This window comes from Pundamilia nyererei, unplaced genomic scaffold (genome assembly GCF_000239375.1).
Source record: "Pundamilia nyererei isolate P.nyererei 1_Seehausen unplaced genomic scaffold, PunNye1.0 scaffold00241, whole genome shotgun sequence".
In the NCBI taxonomy this organism is placed as follows: domain Eukaryota; kingdom Metazoa; phylum Chordata; class Actinopteri; order Cichliformes; family Cichlidae; genus Pundamilia; species Pundamilia nyererei.
In genome coordinates this window covers 398,353-414,854 of record NW_005187642.1, presented here as the reverse complement: position 1 = coordinate 414,854, position 16,502 = coordinate 398,353, and the positions used below count along the sequence as shown (strand labels likewise).

The following is a 16,502-nucleotide window of genomic DNA, read 5'->3' as shown; positions in this document are numbered from 1 at the left end:
AAGACCCTATTACCCTCCCAAGATTCATCTCCACCCTTCAGAGATAGGGCAGCTTTTATAGTTGTCACTGAGGTGGGTGGGTGGGACGCCAGGACAACGCTTGAGCAGTCTCATTATCATTCACCCCCCCCCCACTGATTTATTTCTATCAAATGCAGTCCTGCGATAGCTCCGCATGTGATATTGTTTAGGTTTTCATGGCAAAATAATAGTTTTGATTCATCAGATTTTTGCCACAGCTCTGAGAAGAGGCCACTGTCGAAATAGCCTGTAAGTATGTTAAAGCTGGTCATCCCCAGAGAGAAATTATCTACTTAATTAAAAAGACCAGCAGGAAAGGCCTGGAATCATGACAGTATAATTATAAAAGCCCAATTTCGGTTAATCCTTGGCTCTGCAGTGAGGAGCCTCACATGATGAAGCCAGGCCATGGCTGCTGGTTAAGCACTGAGACCACACAGGTCTTTTACAAGAGGCAGTTTTAGGATGACAGGCCTTAACTGAAGATCTACGGAGCTGAGCAGGCCCAGTAGTCTGCCCAAGGCTTTTCTTTTTCTTTTTTTTTTACTACACTGGAGCCTGGGGAAAAAAGGACAGTGAGATCATTTATGAAGGACAGGGAGTCAAGAGGCAAAACATGTTTAAAGTTAGCTCAGTGACTAGTGTGGCAACCACTAGTCACACTTGGCGTTATATCACCTTGAATTGATCTGAATTATTGTTTAAAAATGCAACTTTTAACTGTCCCCACCAAAGCGTGTCACTGGAGATGTTTACTAAACTATAAATCGCAGCAGGACATTACTGCTGATCTTTGTGTTTGCGTTGCATGGAGGTGGGCTCCGTCTTTTGTCTGTTCGTCTCGGTGGCAAGGCCTTTGATTTGTGTCTCACAGCTGGGCCTGGGGAAGACTTTTCAGTGGGCAGCTGTGGATGCTTAATCTCCCCTGTGCTGACACAGGCTCAATTAATAGATGGCGCACTTTGGGATTCTGCAAGAAAGTTGTCAGGGCCCTGTCAGATAAATCACAGGAGAGGAATCCACTCTGGCTATCTCAAGCTTCAGCCCCAGTGGCCTTTTTCCTCTTTGTTTGCTTACTCAGAGTTACACAAGGGTAATGATTTTTATAGCATCGAGGCACACCGGGGGTCTGCTTGACAAGTGCTGTGATTGCCCTGAATTATAGGCTACAGTTAAAGGAATATCCATAATTATAATTTTGTTTTTAATGGAAAAGCAATCAGTATAATTGTTGACTAACACTTGAGAACTTTAATACAGTCATTTTAGACTTTTATACCTCTCAAGCAAACATATAATTCTGTGAAGATCTATCAAGTCTATTTGTTCTTAGAAAAACCATATCTCAGGATCATAAAATTCAAATAACAATATCTGCCAGGAGTTTTCCCTGATTTAATTCAGTTTTTGCTCTTTTTAATCATTTTGTTTCAGTTCCTTCGTGGTGATGGAAAAAAGACATTATTTTCAGTACCTGTTTTAAAAGAAAAGAACACACTTAGGTATGATTGTATTGATTTCAGCACTTTAACTTTAAGTCTGTAGCTTTTTCCTTTTCTGGCAGATATCACAAAAATGTTTATAATGAAAGAAGAAACACATTAATATAACTGCTGTACATCTTCATATCCAGCCTCTTTCCCCACTGGCCGCACATCTAAAATATATTTGAGGCTAATGTTAAGACTAAATAGATACGATGGGAACCTACATAATCCTTTCTACCACTGTTATCACCGTCTAATCTAATTTCGTAGTTTTTACCATTATTTTAGTTTTTATGTGTTTTAAATTCTTAATTTTGATATTTCTGAGGTATTTGAAGCTATGCAGGAGCAGGAATCAAATTAAGTCAACTCTATACCTTAGGGTATATCACCCTACCTTTGCTGTTATCTACACAATATAATGTGTTCATTGTTGTAACACAGCAGTAAGCGTTAATAGAAGAAAATGACTTACCCCCTGGCGTTATTGACATTAGTTTACTTTTAGTTTTTAATGTATTTTATATTAAATATATCAGTCTCAACTTTTTTTGCAGTATTTAAAGATTTATTTTGTGTGGCCCCCTGTCGGCCCCCGTTGTTTTTACGTCATTTTCTTCTCAGTGTGATACACAGTGTACTGTACGTCTGTGGCTTGAATATTTTATTCAACAAGAGCTGATGCAGTTTAAGTGTTCCTTTGATTTTTTTTTTAAGCAGTAATTTTATTTTTTCTAGTTCTTATGGAAATAAATAAGGATTCAGTTAACAGCACATGCAATGTAAACTATACTATATAAACTACATGCCACTATGGCCGCCCCTCCATGATCCTGATTCTGCTGCAGGTTTCTTCCTGCAGTTTTTCCTTTCCACTGTCGCTAAAGCGCTTGCTCATATGGGGTCATGTGATTGCTGGTGTTTTCTTTGTTTTCTTTGTATTATTGTAGGGTCGTTACCTTACAATATAAATTGCCTTGAGGCAACTGTTGTTGTGATTTGGCACTTTATTAAGAAAATTGAAATGAATTGAATGCTACTATATAAACTACTGAGCTGTGGCGATTTGTGGATGGCATGGCTCTCACCATGAAAGCTGGAATAGAACTCCTCCATAGTAATATTTAGTGTTGAAAAATAAAAACTATTAATATTAGATTAACTGAAAAAATAAATATCGAATCCCAGTTCCTAGTAATATACCGAAACCACGAGCGATTATGGTGTTTTTTGACTTTTAATTAGCCGAAGCAAAGAAGAGATTCAAGCAGTGTATTTTTTGCAGGTTACAGAGCGAGGCTAAAATAAAGGAATTCAAAACTATGATGATATTTTAATTGTGTAGCTTTCTGTGGCTTTGCAAGCTTCTCATACTTGTACAAATGTAAATGTATCGTACATAGCTGTAGGCTTTGCTGAAGATGCGCTTTGCACCAGTAAACTCAAAGAACTATGCATAATAGCAACAGCTGTTCATGCATTTTAATTGAAAGCAGTGGCCTTTCATTGAACGGCTCCATCTTTCTTCATTTCCGCAATTACGAACTTGCCACAGAGTTTTGGCCTCGAGATCCAAGAGTGTGAAGCAGCAGCCATGCTTGTTTTCTCTCCTCACGAGCCGTAAAGCTTACTATTCGGATTGCCCAATAATTACATGCATTTGTCTTGTCCTGTCCTGATTGTTCTCAGAGCCCGTTTGCATTGAACAAAGCGCTTCTGTTCCAACTCTCACCTCTAGTCAGGTTGTTCCTAGAAAAGTCATCCTTTACCTTCCTACAGCCGGCTCTCTTGGGAAAATCAAAAGATGAACTTTGTGCAGGGAAGTAATTTATGATGTAATTGGCCAGGATCTGCTCGGGGGGAATTGTGTTTTCCAGCCATGTTTTCTCAACATTAGCGTGTCCCCCATTAGCCGAACTTTTCAAAGAGAGCAATTTCTCCAGGAGGCGGCATTTAATTATGTTTGGAGTGTGAATAGGTGTGTTCTATCTATTCCAGATAGTTCTTTATCCAAGGAGGGCTTGTCATGTGTTAAGCAACTGATAGAGCTTCCTATACTTAATTTATTACTAAAAAACATGAAAGGCTGATGATGTGTTAGTGGTGGAAGTGATAGATCTGCATTAATATTAAGTGAGAATAAGATGTACCTAATCAATAATTCAAATCTGGTTTTGACTCTTGATGTAGTCCATAGGGAGTCCTTAATGGTCAGCGGTGGAATTGAAATCAGGAAAAAGAATATTTTATGTTATCTTCTCTGGCAGCTGATTTGCTCTCGACCCATTGAGATACGAGGCGAGCTTATTGATAGGAGATGCTTCCTGGTGTTGGCTTAACTACCTTTATACCACAGATGTACACGTCCGAAAGCTCTTTGATGTCAGAATCACTTACAGGGCCGGATTACCTGTCATGTCATATTATTCTTGTTTATAATGTCTCAGATTGATCAGAAATGGGTTGATTCCTCCTGGGAGCACAAAGGAAGCATTGATAAAGTGTTTAATTTTCGAAGCATCTAACATATGTGCACAGGCATGGAAGCCATGATGATTTTTTTTTCTTCATTTTAGTATGATATGATGCCACATTTATGGGAATTAATGTTACTTTGCCCACAAGAGACACCGCATGTACTTGGTCCCACAATCATACATGCACAATACACTGGCCTCTCATACGATTCAGTCTGTGGAAACTCTCTTTCCTCTCTCTAACGTTACAGTGATAGTAAAGCTTCAGGTTCCACAGGTAATCTAACCTAGGAGAAGTGGCGATAATAACCACACTGGCAGAGTGCTTGTTTGTAATAAGAGAGTGGGTGAGGAGTCAAAGGTGAAAAATGAGTGCGATATTGAAGGAGGGAGGAAGCTGTAAAAGGACGCTTGTGTTTATCTGTGATTATTAGCGCACCTCACACCCTGAGATGAAAGAGGCTTTTCAGACCCAGGAAGTCTAATAGAACAGACAAATTTTGGATTTCCTTCTGGACGGATGCCATTCTATAAGCACAATGTGATGTGACATGCCAAGTGTGATTACAAATGACACAATTGTATCCTGAGAGATGGTGCCTTGATGATAGGCTGGCACGCTTTTTGCACTTCACCTCTGCATCCATAACTATTGAGACAGGCATTTCACTATAGGATTATATGATGTAAGAGACATCATGCATTCATGTCTGTTTGGGTGTGTATAGTCTACCTGTGCTGCGAGGGAATGCAAATCATTATAACTTTGGTACGGAAACTACAAAAGAACTCCAGAAACCACACTGGGCAGCTTGTCACAACTAATTTGAATAATCGTTTGTTGATACTCTGTGTTCTGTCCACTCCGTGCAGTTTGAGACTAAAATCCCAGCCGAGCTTTAAGTGATTCTCATTATTATGTCTGTATGTTTTCACCGTGAGCTGCTCGTTTTGGGGGTTGGATTTAGGATGCTAAAGGGATTCACTTCATTGAATAGACTCATTTTATTAGATTCTCCAAAATAAAGTATTGCCAACCTGGCTGAAGTTAAGAAGAATCACCCCGTCATACGAAGAATGCAAATCATACATTTCACTGTGACAGAGTGAGTCCGCTGCTTCAGACAAGGAATGCCTCAGCATGATGGCACAACAGTTAAAACAACATCTTTATATGAGCGCCGGGGCCGTCGCAACTGTCTCGGAAAGTTCAGCACGGCTGGGGTTTGGCACCGAGTCGTCCGCAGCTGTCAGACTCTACATTTGCGACGACGACACTGTCGCATGGCCTTTGGTAACCTAACCTGGCATTCCTTTGCTGACCTCGAACAACAACATGAAGATTCTGTTCTCCTAATAAGTCAAGCTTAAGCTCTGCAAATGCACACTTGGGCTTCAGTGCAGGTTTGAGAAGTATGACTAGAGATATCAAAGAAACTACTTAAGTAACGTTATGTTCCATTATTCTCATGAATGGTTGCATCAAGTATTTTAAACCAACAAGTAGATCTATGTTATGATCCTTAGATATAAAGAGGTTTCTTAATCAATTGCAATAAACACTTACACTAAAGGAAAATCATCAGGAATGCAATTTAAAAAAAAAAACTTTGCAAAAAGAGTTATACATGTATATCTTTTTTTTTTTGTAAGTTGGAGTTTATTTGCTTAAACCTTAAAATACAGTGACTTTTAAGGTAACAAAGGTCACATAGACAAGGAGTTATGCTTACTTGCACAGTCACCACCTAAAATCTTGTTTTGATCCATGAAAATAACTAATAACAAAAAGCAGGTTTTGGTGGAACTAGACATGTACTACACTTACATAAAGCATTACCTTTATGTACAGAGAAGACAGTATGTTCCTGTATGTAAGGGATAATGACACCTGGAGGAATATACTCATTTACAGTGATAGGCATATGCTACAGTCCTGGACTGATCGCTGTTTTGCTGCTAGCTGCTTCACTGAATCACCGATTAAACACATCATTTCCAGCCATGAGACGGAGCTTGTATCATCTGTAGGGTTTTTTTCATTAGGCACTAATAATTTATTAAGCTGTTCCTGGTGACTAATTACTTGTTGATTACGTGGAAATTAAAATTTTGGACTTATAATTAAGTCTCAGAGTAAGAAAAGAGTGTAGCTAACATTAGAAGCTATCACTGACAACCTTCTACATTTGCAGGTGTGTTTGAACACTCCTGCGCTCAGTCTGGTGACACACTGCTCTAGTTGAGTGGTTATGTATATGTCAGTTACATGGCACTTTACACACAGCTGTGTTTTAGTTTTCTAAGTCAAACTGTTGTGGTTTTACAATTTCCATCTGTCTCATTTTTACTTTTTAAATCATCCAGACAGTACTACAGGGAGAGGGGGAGTAACACTACAGAGATTCACCACCCAAGCGGCACTGTGCAAAAAAAGAGAACAAACTGATAATCAAAGTCTTAGTATTTTTCATTCTGATTACTGAGGGTAGCAACATTTAATTGTTTAATAACCCACTGACATGCTTCTCAAGTTTAGATACCAAATTACTTTGTTAGCTTCAGGAAAAAGTACATGGTTTAAATTAGAATACACTTATGCATAATGTTAACCAGATGTTAGAAGCTTCTCCCTCATTTTCTGGTCACAAGAGAGATTAAGCCCACCCTAATTGAGTGGGGTAGGATTAAAAGGAGTGACAGTGAAGTCACCATGCCCTCTAAGGGTTGCAAATAAAGCTGCGATCCATTTTGTCCTTTTTAAGGCTAGCGGTTATACAACTGTAGTTACAGCATACTGTGTTCGGTCAGCTATTTTATAGAAAACACTTCCAGTCTTTGCAGAGATTTTCTTCAGTAAGAGTATTAACTTACAGGAACCTGCGATTGTCGCGTCACTCGTTCTGCTTCCTGCTTACATCGCAGTGCCAGTGTCAAGTAAGCCTGTGGTATTTTATATCACTTTGGAGAGTAACATCGGTGACTATGTCCCTGGCACGCTATTAGCCCAAATCCCTTGTTTACCTGAGTATTACAGGTAAAATGGAGATTATTATCCCTTTCCTGGGAACTTGGTTACAGTGCAGAGTGAGATCAGGCTCCTGTTGCATCCAAAATTGCTGTGATTAGGACACATAATCCAGTATCACAAGGGAGTAACCACAATGGCTTGAATATATTCCACCTGACATTTAGTTCAGCCAGATCTCTGATTGGCACTTGATTAGCAACTAATCCATGTCATTATCTCCTTCAGTGAAATTAGTTGAGTAGAAAATGGTGTCGTAAATCACAGAGGTAGGACTAAGGAGGGGCTTTGATCAGTGTACAGCTCTAAAAGAGCTAGGAGGAGAGTTGAAATATGTTGTTGCCATGGATACTACAAAAAAATAGGTGAGAGGCAATATATGGCTCAGTGGTTTCAGGAATATGCTTGGTTTTGTGTGGAAACAGCAACTCTCGGTGTGGGAAAAAGTATTGACAAAAGTTTCGGTTCTTATCTCCTGATCTGCCCTCGCATAGAGTTGGCAGAGGCTGAAGTTTAGATCCACCTTGGTATAAGTGACTATTTATCTCCGTTAGATTATGAACTGATATGCAGACCTCTCCGTTTCCTGCCAGGTAAAATACAGAAACCCTCCCCCCGTTTCCTGCCCACCCTGGCCTGCCTTCTTTGGCTCCAGTCCTGAACCTAACCCTCAGAGGAGTGGAAAATAATTAGGAGAGAAAATTGCTGCTGACACTATTTCTGAAAAGCAGGGTATTGTAATGAGAGCAGAGCAGGTATTCATTGTGTCTGAGGGAGCGATTGAAAGCCCTTGGTTTTCGGGCTGCCTGGGAGAAGCCCAGGGAGAGTAAGCAGAGCTTTGCTGAGTCCCTTAATGCATGTGGGAACGGAGCCTTGAGAGGACGAGGTAGAGGTGTCTTCAACAATGGCAGGAGCCAAGGTTACAGCTGAGTAACTAATTCAAACTGCTCTAGACTGACACACACACTCATACGCACACACTCTTGTCTCCTTTGTCTCTCTCAATATGTCTCTCCCTCTGTCTCTTGCTCTCTCCTAGTTCCCATTATGTGTTCAGAGAGATGCCGTCCAGCCACTGCTCAAAGTTATCTTCATTAGCTGTGTGGACTTGCTGGAGTGGCTGCTCTGGGAAGCTTTTTTCTGAGCAAGGCACTCAGAGAAGATGAATAAATGTTTTGTCCCACATAGGCCCAGCCTAAAGCAGCGGCAGGCTGCGAGGAGAGAGATAGATGAGGTATTAACTGTTATATTTTTCAGCGGGGGCCGAGGAAGCCCAGTGGTGGGGTTGATAGAAGCAGATGCTGCCGCCTGAATATTAAACCAGTTAAATGAAATGTCCTCTATAAAGAAGTCTTAATAGGAGTTAAAATATAGCACTGTGCTCCACTGGTTGTGCATAATGGAGCTGAGCACATGCTCATCTCAGGGCTGCTGCTTGACATGTGATTCAGCCTAAAAGCTGGGATAAAAAGAGGTCACTTTGATCGTCTCTTAGTGCCGTGATGCAGGTGCAGCATCAGGATGATGATTTAGCATTTGAATGATTACTGCATCTAAGGATAATGAAAACAGGGACACAGAAATAATGGCGCGCACGAGTCTTTTGAGACTGCTGAAGCATGTGGCTGATGACAAAACTTCATTAGACCTATAGAATTGAAATCCACTGAGCTTAGATGGCGCAGCTGCAAAATATGACAACAAATGATGTTTTACTGATGCTTAAATACGTCGATAATCAAAATAAAAAGTAATTCATTGTTTTTTCTTGTTGCTTTGATGTTTTATTGTGACGGAGAGTGAACAGACTTGTCCTTTCTCTCCAACGAATGTTAATGCCATTCTTAGTTAATGAAAATCTGAGACCGCCTTTGTAATGTTGCAGGCATCCATAATAGAAATCTGCAGGGAATAATGGTGAGATCCCACTTAAATGAGAAAATAAATTGATGGCCAAATTGCATGTGGGTCATATCTCCACTTATGGGAACTCAGATCTGCTTTTAGTTGCCTAAATAATGGACCGAGAAAACTGTACTCACATTCAGGTTTAGATTGCCTCCACTCTGCAATTTAATTTCAAATTACAAAGTACATCTGAAACCTCTCTCTGTTTCTGTGCTTCTCTGCTCCTCTCTATAGCTCTTTCTCAGACACAGAAATAAACACGCATATTACCCACAATGCATCTGCTGTATTCCATCCATTTCTGTGAAGTGGTTAAAGTAAAGCAGGTAAATTAAATCTGTGGCTTTGCCATTCGAGATTCTGGCAATCACCCAGATCAGTTTAGCATCTCCTTCTGTATTTCCAGGTACTGTGAAGAAATTTCCAGGCATTTAGGGGCGCACGATGCACAGCGACACATTCAGTAAGATCAGAAAAAGTAGCTAATGCAACTATGAACAGGTGGTGCGGTGAAATAAAATCAGAAACTATTATCTGCAATCTGACTTTTCAGGTACTGAGATAAAACACAGAATCCCATGTGCTTTTGTTCACCGTGTTCCTGAGGTGCTCGTAGGTAAAAAGATCGGTTATGCTCAGTAGTGATGAGTGTAGTCAGAGTGTCTGTGGAGGGCGGACTCCCACGGGAACTCTGCACAACAGAGAAGGGCAGTATAATATTTTCCAAACCTGGATGTCTTCTTATGACCATTAGAAGATGGTAGTTTGCTTTTCACCTGTGCAAGGGAAGCATTGATATTGATATTTGCTAAACTGTGTCTCCTTCCCTATTTCAGGCTGCAAGTTTTTTTTTTATTTAAGGGATAATTTGCCTTCAGAACTGCTTTAATTCTTTGTGCCACAGATTCTTTAGAGATTTTGCTCCATACCCTTACACATTTGCTGTAGATTTGTCAGCTGCACATCCATGATGTGAATCTCCCGCTCCATCACATCCATCTGTTGGACTGAGTTCACAATGTTCACTATCACTATTTGAGTACACTATGTTCAAGAAATCGGTTAGAGATTGTTTGAGCTTTGTGACACTTTGCTTTAGCCTGTTGGACGCAGCCATCAGAAGATGGGTACACTGTGAGCGTAAATAGATGGACATAGTTTGCAACAATATTCCGGTAGGCTGTGGTGTTTAAATGATGCTCGGTTGATACTAAAGGACCCAAAGTGTACAAAGAAGATATGTCCCACACCATTACACCACCAGCAGCCTGAACTAGGTGATATAAGGTAGGATAGATGGATGCAATCCTGGTCCTATCATCTGAATTTCACCACAGAAACTGAGACGCATCAGATCAGGCAACATTTTTCCAATCTTCTACTGTCCAGTTTTGGTGAACCTGTGTGAATTATAGCTTAGTTTCCTGTTCTTAGCTGACAGGAGTGGTGAGTGACGGCTGTAAGCCATCTGCTTCAAGGTGCAGAGTATTGCACGTTCTTCTTCTGCATAGCTTGGCTATTTGCGTCACTGATGTCTTTCCATCAGCCCGAAGCAGTCTGTCCATTTTCCTCTGACCTCTGACTTCAACGAGGCATTTTCACCCAGTGAACTGCTACTTACTGGATATTTTCTCTTTTTTTGGGATCATTTTCTGTAAACCCTAGAGATGACTGTGTGGGAAAAGCCCAGCAGATCAGCAGTTTCTGAAAAACTCTGGCCTATCTGGCATCAACAACCACGCCACGTTCAAAGTCGCTTTACTCATCTTTCTTCCCCATTCTGATGCTCGGTTTGAACTTCAGCAGATCAATTCGACCAGGTCTACATGCCTAAATTGCCTAAATCCATTGAGTTGCTGCCACATGATTGGCTAATTGGATATTATGCACATTAACACACCGCACATTTAAATAGGTGTACCAATTTGAATTGAACAATTCATGTTTGCAAAGATGCAACTAGACATTTGTGATCAATCTTGTTCGCACAGTGGATATTATAAAAATGCCAAGCCCACAGCCAGCGCTACATCTGCTCTTGTTGTGTTAAGTAGCTTTCATTGGCACCACAGCGATCCCTCCTCATATCCACATCACTGTCAAACTCTTGTTACTTTTTTGAAAAGCCATCAGGATTTGTCTCTGTCAAGTGCCTGTCCTTCAGTCCATTAAAGATGATTGATAGAGCTAGAAAATCTTCCACCCAGCTGTTGTTGTTGACTCATCTCTGAGAGATTGAAAGGAGCGGAGAAAAAGACCATCCCTCATCAAAAGACCTTTTGTCTGTGTTGACGATGTGAAGCAAAATAGATTTTAGAAGATAGGTTATAACTAATCTCCAGCCTTTTTTTAAAGATGTTTTTTCTAGCTTTGTATAGGAATAATTATTAGATTATAGATGAAGATGGTGATTAGTCACATTTTTCTTTAATCTGAATATTACAAAAATGTTTAATGTTGTCCTGCAGGCTCTTAATTGTCTGATCTCAACTCTTTTAGTTTTGATAGATAAAGTTAGTCTGGGAGGCTTTTGCCCTCCATTGATCTCGTCTTAACGAAGAGCAACCAAAAAAATGGGTACGTGTGGTTGTCCACCTGCCACTGTTTCCTCCTACCTCTGTTTTCCTCTAATGGCCTGTGAGGATTTTTACAGGACAACTTGAAGAGGATTTTATCATGTTTCAGTGTGATTGATAACATGCTCTTGGGGGGATGTCAGGCTTTCAGAGACAGATAATGCGGATTTCTATCTCTCTGCCTTCTCCTGTAAGACGTGCCATCAATCAGATGTATCCTGGCCTTAACCTGGTAAAATTAAAACCTTAGATAGGTGGGGGGATGGGCAGGGGTCTCCGTAGAACCAGGACACACACATCAACCGGGAGCATGACAGAATCAGAACACAGATCCACATCGTGGCAGGCTCACCGCAGAGAAGAAGGTGGATTCCACAACGGGCCAGAAAATACAGTTAATGATCGGACTGCATATCGCTGTTGACAGAGGAGAGAGATTACAGGAAGAACAGTCTCATTTTCACTGTGTGTGGAGGCGTTATTAGATCCTAGCCCAGCTAATTTCATTCCTAAGCTTGTCAATATTTACCAGCAATAGGCACAGCACTCTATGGCAGACGCAGCCTCCCTATAGAGAGGAGATAGAGCACCAGGGAGCTGATTTGAAAACGTAGACATTCACTAACCGGAATCAAACTCATAAACATAATTTTCAGCTTGTTGCTGGTTGTTTGTTTTCTCATGATAAAGCACGCAAAGTCCTAATTAGCCCAGCTGGCTTGGGATATGTCGAGTGCCTGGTTTTACATGCTTCTCCTCAGGTAGGCCCTTACCTCTCTTTGTATGTCTGTTTGTTTCAGTTGATGGCTGCATACACAAAGCGGCCGGGTCCTGTCTGTATGACGAGTGTCACTCGCTAAATGGCTGTGAAACCGGCAAAGCCAAGATCACCTGCGGCTATGATCTCCCTGCAAGATGTGAGTATCAGTAATTATTAGCTTTTTCTGTTTGTTTTTGTAATGTGCGCCGAGGTGCCTTCCAGGATAATTCTCTAATTAAAACTGTTGCCATTGAGAGCTACATCACCTGACAGTGAACATTAAGAATTAGCGGTAAGTGCACTTTCCAGCATTAATCTGTAAAGTTTTTATAAAACAGCTCATTTCTTTTCCAACACAAGGCTTCTGAACCAGCTGGCAGATTGCTCTTACTTTGCAATATTGCCAAAAAAAATCATTTGTAGGGATAAAAAAAATACTTTTTTGTCTTTTGATTGCTTTTAGACTTAAATAATTTTGTCATTTACATGTATATGTGTATTATATTTCAACCTGAGGCCATTGCTCCTGTCATTTTTGGATAAAGATGATCGCTTTTGCAAACTAAACACAAGCACACATGGCCCCACATGTCTTATATACACGCTTGTATGCTCTCATATAATGACTGAGGTCATTAGTGCCAAAAACAGAGTGGGACGCATTTGATGTTGAACAGAAGAACCTGTGAATCCAAATTACTTATTTTTTAGAGCTCATTTGTAATGAACAGGGAATTGTTATTTGGAAGATAATTAATATGATTGGTGCTTGCTGTACTGCTGGATGAGAGTGTCGTCTGCACACAAACAAAGACATTAACGAAGCTATTAGTTGCTTAATTTGATTGATTTTTCATCCCTGATTTATTCCGTTAACAGATCACATAAATCTTGCTATCATGAAGATGAACGAATAAACGATTAGAATTTGGACTGCACAGTTTTCCTTTTCCCTCTGTAACGGACATAATGTTTTTTAATCAAGTTAAGAAAGCCAACGCGTGTTTGTCGTAGATATTTCCAAACGAAATTCTTTTCCTAATCGTCCTTAATACACGTGTCTCTTTTCAAACTTTGTCACGAGCTCCTTTCCTTGCAAACTTGAAATGGAAAACATGACAGGAGTGAAGAAATGTCACTTGGTGTAATTCGGTCGAGACAAACGTCCCAGCAGTCCTAACCTAACCCTGAAGGATTTCCGTGAGACAGCCAAGAGAAGACATTGAGGCTCAGATGAAATTAGGTTGTGTTAATACGGTATGTCGTAAAGATGTCAAACAAATGGAGCAGATAAACTGCGAGTCTGTCTTGTGGGCAGCAAGTTTAAGTGTCTGCAGATCCAAAGCAGGGTGCACCGTGACAATTTAATAACCTGCAATGTCACCTGGGAGCAATCACGCTGCCATTGGGTACTGTTATTGTAATTATCTCTGGGCAAAACACCTTCTCTACGCTGATAACTCGTTATAGATTGTGTAGTTCTTTACCAGGAACAGCCGGTTCGTTTTTGAATGTGATGTTATTTTATATTAAAGCATCTTTACTCCGAGCCGGTATCATCTTCTAGCTCTGATCACTGTCATAATAGCGTCGTCTCTCGTCTGCTCTCGGGGACTGACAGTTGCTTTACTCTTCTTTGTGAGCTCAGCTCTGACAAGTCTAAAGTCTATCCACACTTTGGATTTTATTCTTTTTTTTTTTTTTGCATTAATTTCTGTCTCTGACTTATTTGTTCCACCTCCACACACATTATGAAGCTGCCGTGACTGCAAACAACATCTTTTCACTGTACAAAATCTCAAATAATAGTCTGTCCACCCACTCACCACGGAACAAAGTAAACAAACACGACAGCAGACAATTTTCTCATTTTTGAATTTCCCTAAATTCAGGGATGTCACATGTAGGCGTATCAATAAAAGGGCAAAAGCTTGCAGTGAAATAGCAGAATATATTTTTCATTAATTGAAAGTTAATATGATGTTAATGGCCCTCTGCTGTGGCTAAAGCTGAATACTGGATAAAATGAGTTTTTAAATGTGTATAATGAACTGAACGTAGCAGATGGATCATCACCATTGATGAGAGAAGTGTCTGTTGACGATGCAAAAGTAGCCCTGTGGTCAGTCTCATGCTTAGAAGCAACTCCCCCCCCCCCAGAGAACATCTAAGCATAGGCTGCTTCTTTTTATTTTCATTTATAATAATTATAACAAATCTTAATTATATATGTCAGTCTAAATAATGTAGAATACAGCTTGTATTTTGATCTTTATATGGTAAAATCAAACTGAGGAACATGATCCCTGGATTTTAAATAACATAAGGTTGTTTGATACAGATGCCAAAGGACGAGCAAGCACATACATGAGTGAAAATTCAAGAAATGCATTATAGACGTGTGACAAATGAAGGGAAATCCCAATGTGATGGTCCACCGTGTCTCTCCATTGATCCTACTGAGTCAGCCTATCACATTACTGCACATTACTACCCTAATGCAGGCACAGAGGCTACTTTCAAAAACACAAGGTCAGTTTTTATCAACCAAAGCTGAATAAAATAAATAACTCCATGAAAGTTCATGAAAACAAACAAGAACAGCAGCAGCAAAGGTGCAGAAAATAAAACTTTAGGAACACACAGATAGGAACACAAAAAACACACACGCAAAACTAGGCACAGATCTGGGCCTCATGCCAAAATCCAGGTTTAGTAAAGCTCACTAGAAATACATTTAACAAAACTCTGATTCAGATTAAGGATACACACATTTAAATCCACTCCATGATTCCTACATTTGAAGCAGGTAACTAACGCACTTATATGGATGTCAACACACGTAGCGAAGCACCTTAATTTGGGTGTGCCTAATATCAAGTAAACGGTGTCTTATCTGTTTCTCCATATTTTTATCTTCAGTTCCTGCCACGTTTCGCCCCTATCACGTTACACCTGAGTAATTAGATTTAAAAATCCAATCTCTGGCCCTATGATAGATTGAGGGGCTGTCCAGGGTGTATCCCGTCTCTTGCCCTGTGACGGCCGCGGTAGTCTCCAGCCTCCCTGCCCATCCTGTTCTTTAAGATAAATTTCATGGCTCACACATGTTCATAATTTTCAGTCCTCTGGATTAAAATGGAGGCTCTGCTCTTTATTTACTCATTGATATAGTGAATCCTGGTTTTGGAGCTCCGCTGATGATGGCTTTCTTTAATTACTGATACACTTTCTTGATCCAGAGTAAAATACTCTGATTTGATCAACTCAAAAACCCAGACTCGAAGGTTTTGGTTGGACTCGCACTTTTTTCCTGGAACAGTGCAGAAGTGTGCATTAGAGACAAAGGTGTGGGAGCTGAGTTAGGGTTCATATCTCATTGTGTTGCCTCTCAAAACCAAACCAACCAAAATTGTTGTTATGTTCACAGCACATGTTGTTTGCCACATATTGATTTCTGTAGCTGCAAAGACATTTAAGCTGTCAAACAACACTGCGGTGTCTGGATTTAATTTGTGAGACAGATATCATATGAACCAACCTGTTATTGAACTAACAAGTGAACACATATTTTATTTTACATTGTTAGCATTTTCACTATGTAGTAACTCCATACTGTATCAACAAGCGAAAGATCCCCAGTTCAATCCCCGGAGGAGACATAAATCCTTTGAGGTTGCGACCCGAAGGGCATCCGGCCTACAAGCTCTGCCAAATCAAACATGCTGTGCTGCGGTGACCCCTTGTGAATGAGCGAGCAGCCAAAAGCAGCTTTAGTAATTTCAGCATAAATTAAACTTTTTCATTTTTAAATTGTCAACAACAAAATATAATTTTTGTGTTTCACTGCATGCAAAACCGCTTCTGCTGACGCATATCTGCAGATGGTGGCTCCACGGCTCTTCCAAAGTGAGAAGAACACAGACAGATGGATTATTTAGCGTTTACATCTTGGCAAAGCACAATATTTCCAGCGTGGGCATTCTCTTTCTAGTTTTTCCTGAACATTAGTCGGCTTCTCACAATTTTCTATAAACATATAAATCTCTTAGAGGATTGCAGCCTTCTTTGGGGACTCCCCTCTCTGGAATCTATTCCACTGGATGTAATTAGACAGACTAAACATACAATGCGAAGAACCAACTGTATATTTCTTTGCTTTTAATTAGGTTTGCAGGGATTTAGGCTTGGGTTGGCATTCTGTGTCCAGAAGTCGTTTAATGACTTTGCCAACAATGCATAGAA

The 16,502-nt window shown here is 40.2% G+C and overlaps 1 protein-coding gene across 1 annotated transcript in view; it reads left to right on the top strand.

The window, feature by feature from the left end:
• The window catches only part of macrod2 (mono-ADP ribosylhydrolase 2), a 399,252-nt gene that overhangs the window by 152,240 nt on the left and 230,510 nt on the right, over positions 1-16,502 (top strand). Inside the window, exon 5 of the mRNA XM_005749337.2 lies at positions 12,298-12,414. Within this exon, the coding sequence (XP_005749394.2) occupies positions 12,298-12,414 (117 nt within the window). The remainder of the gene's footprint in view (positions 1-12,297; positions 12,415-16,502) is intronic.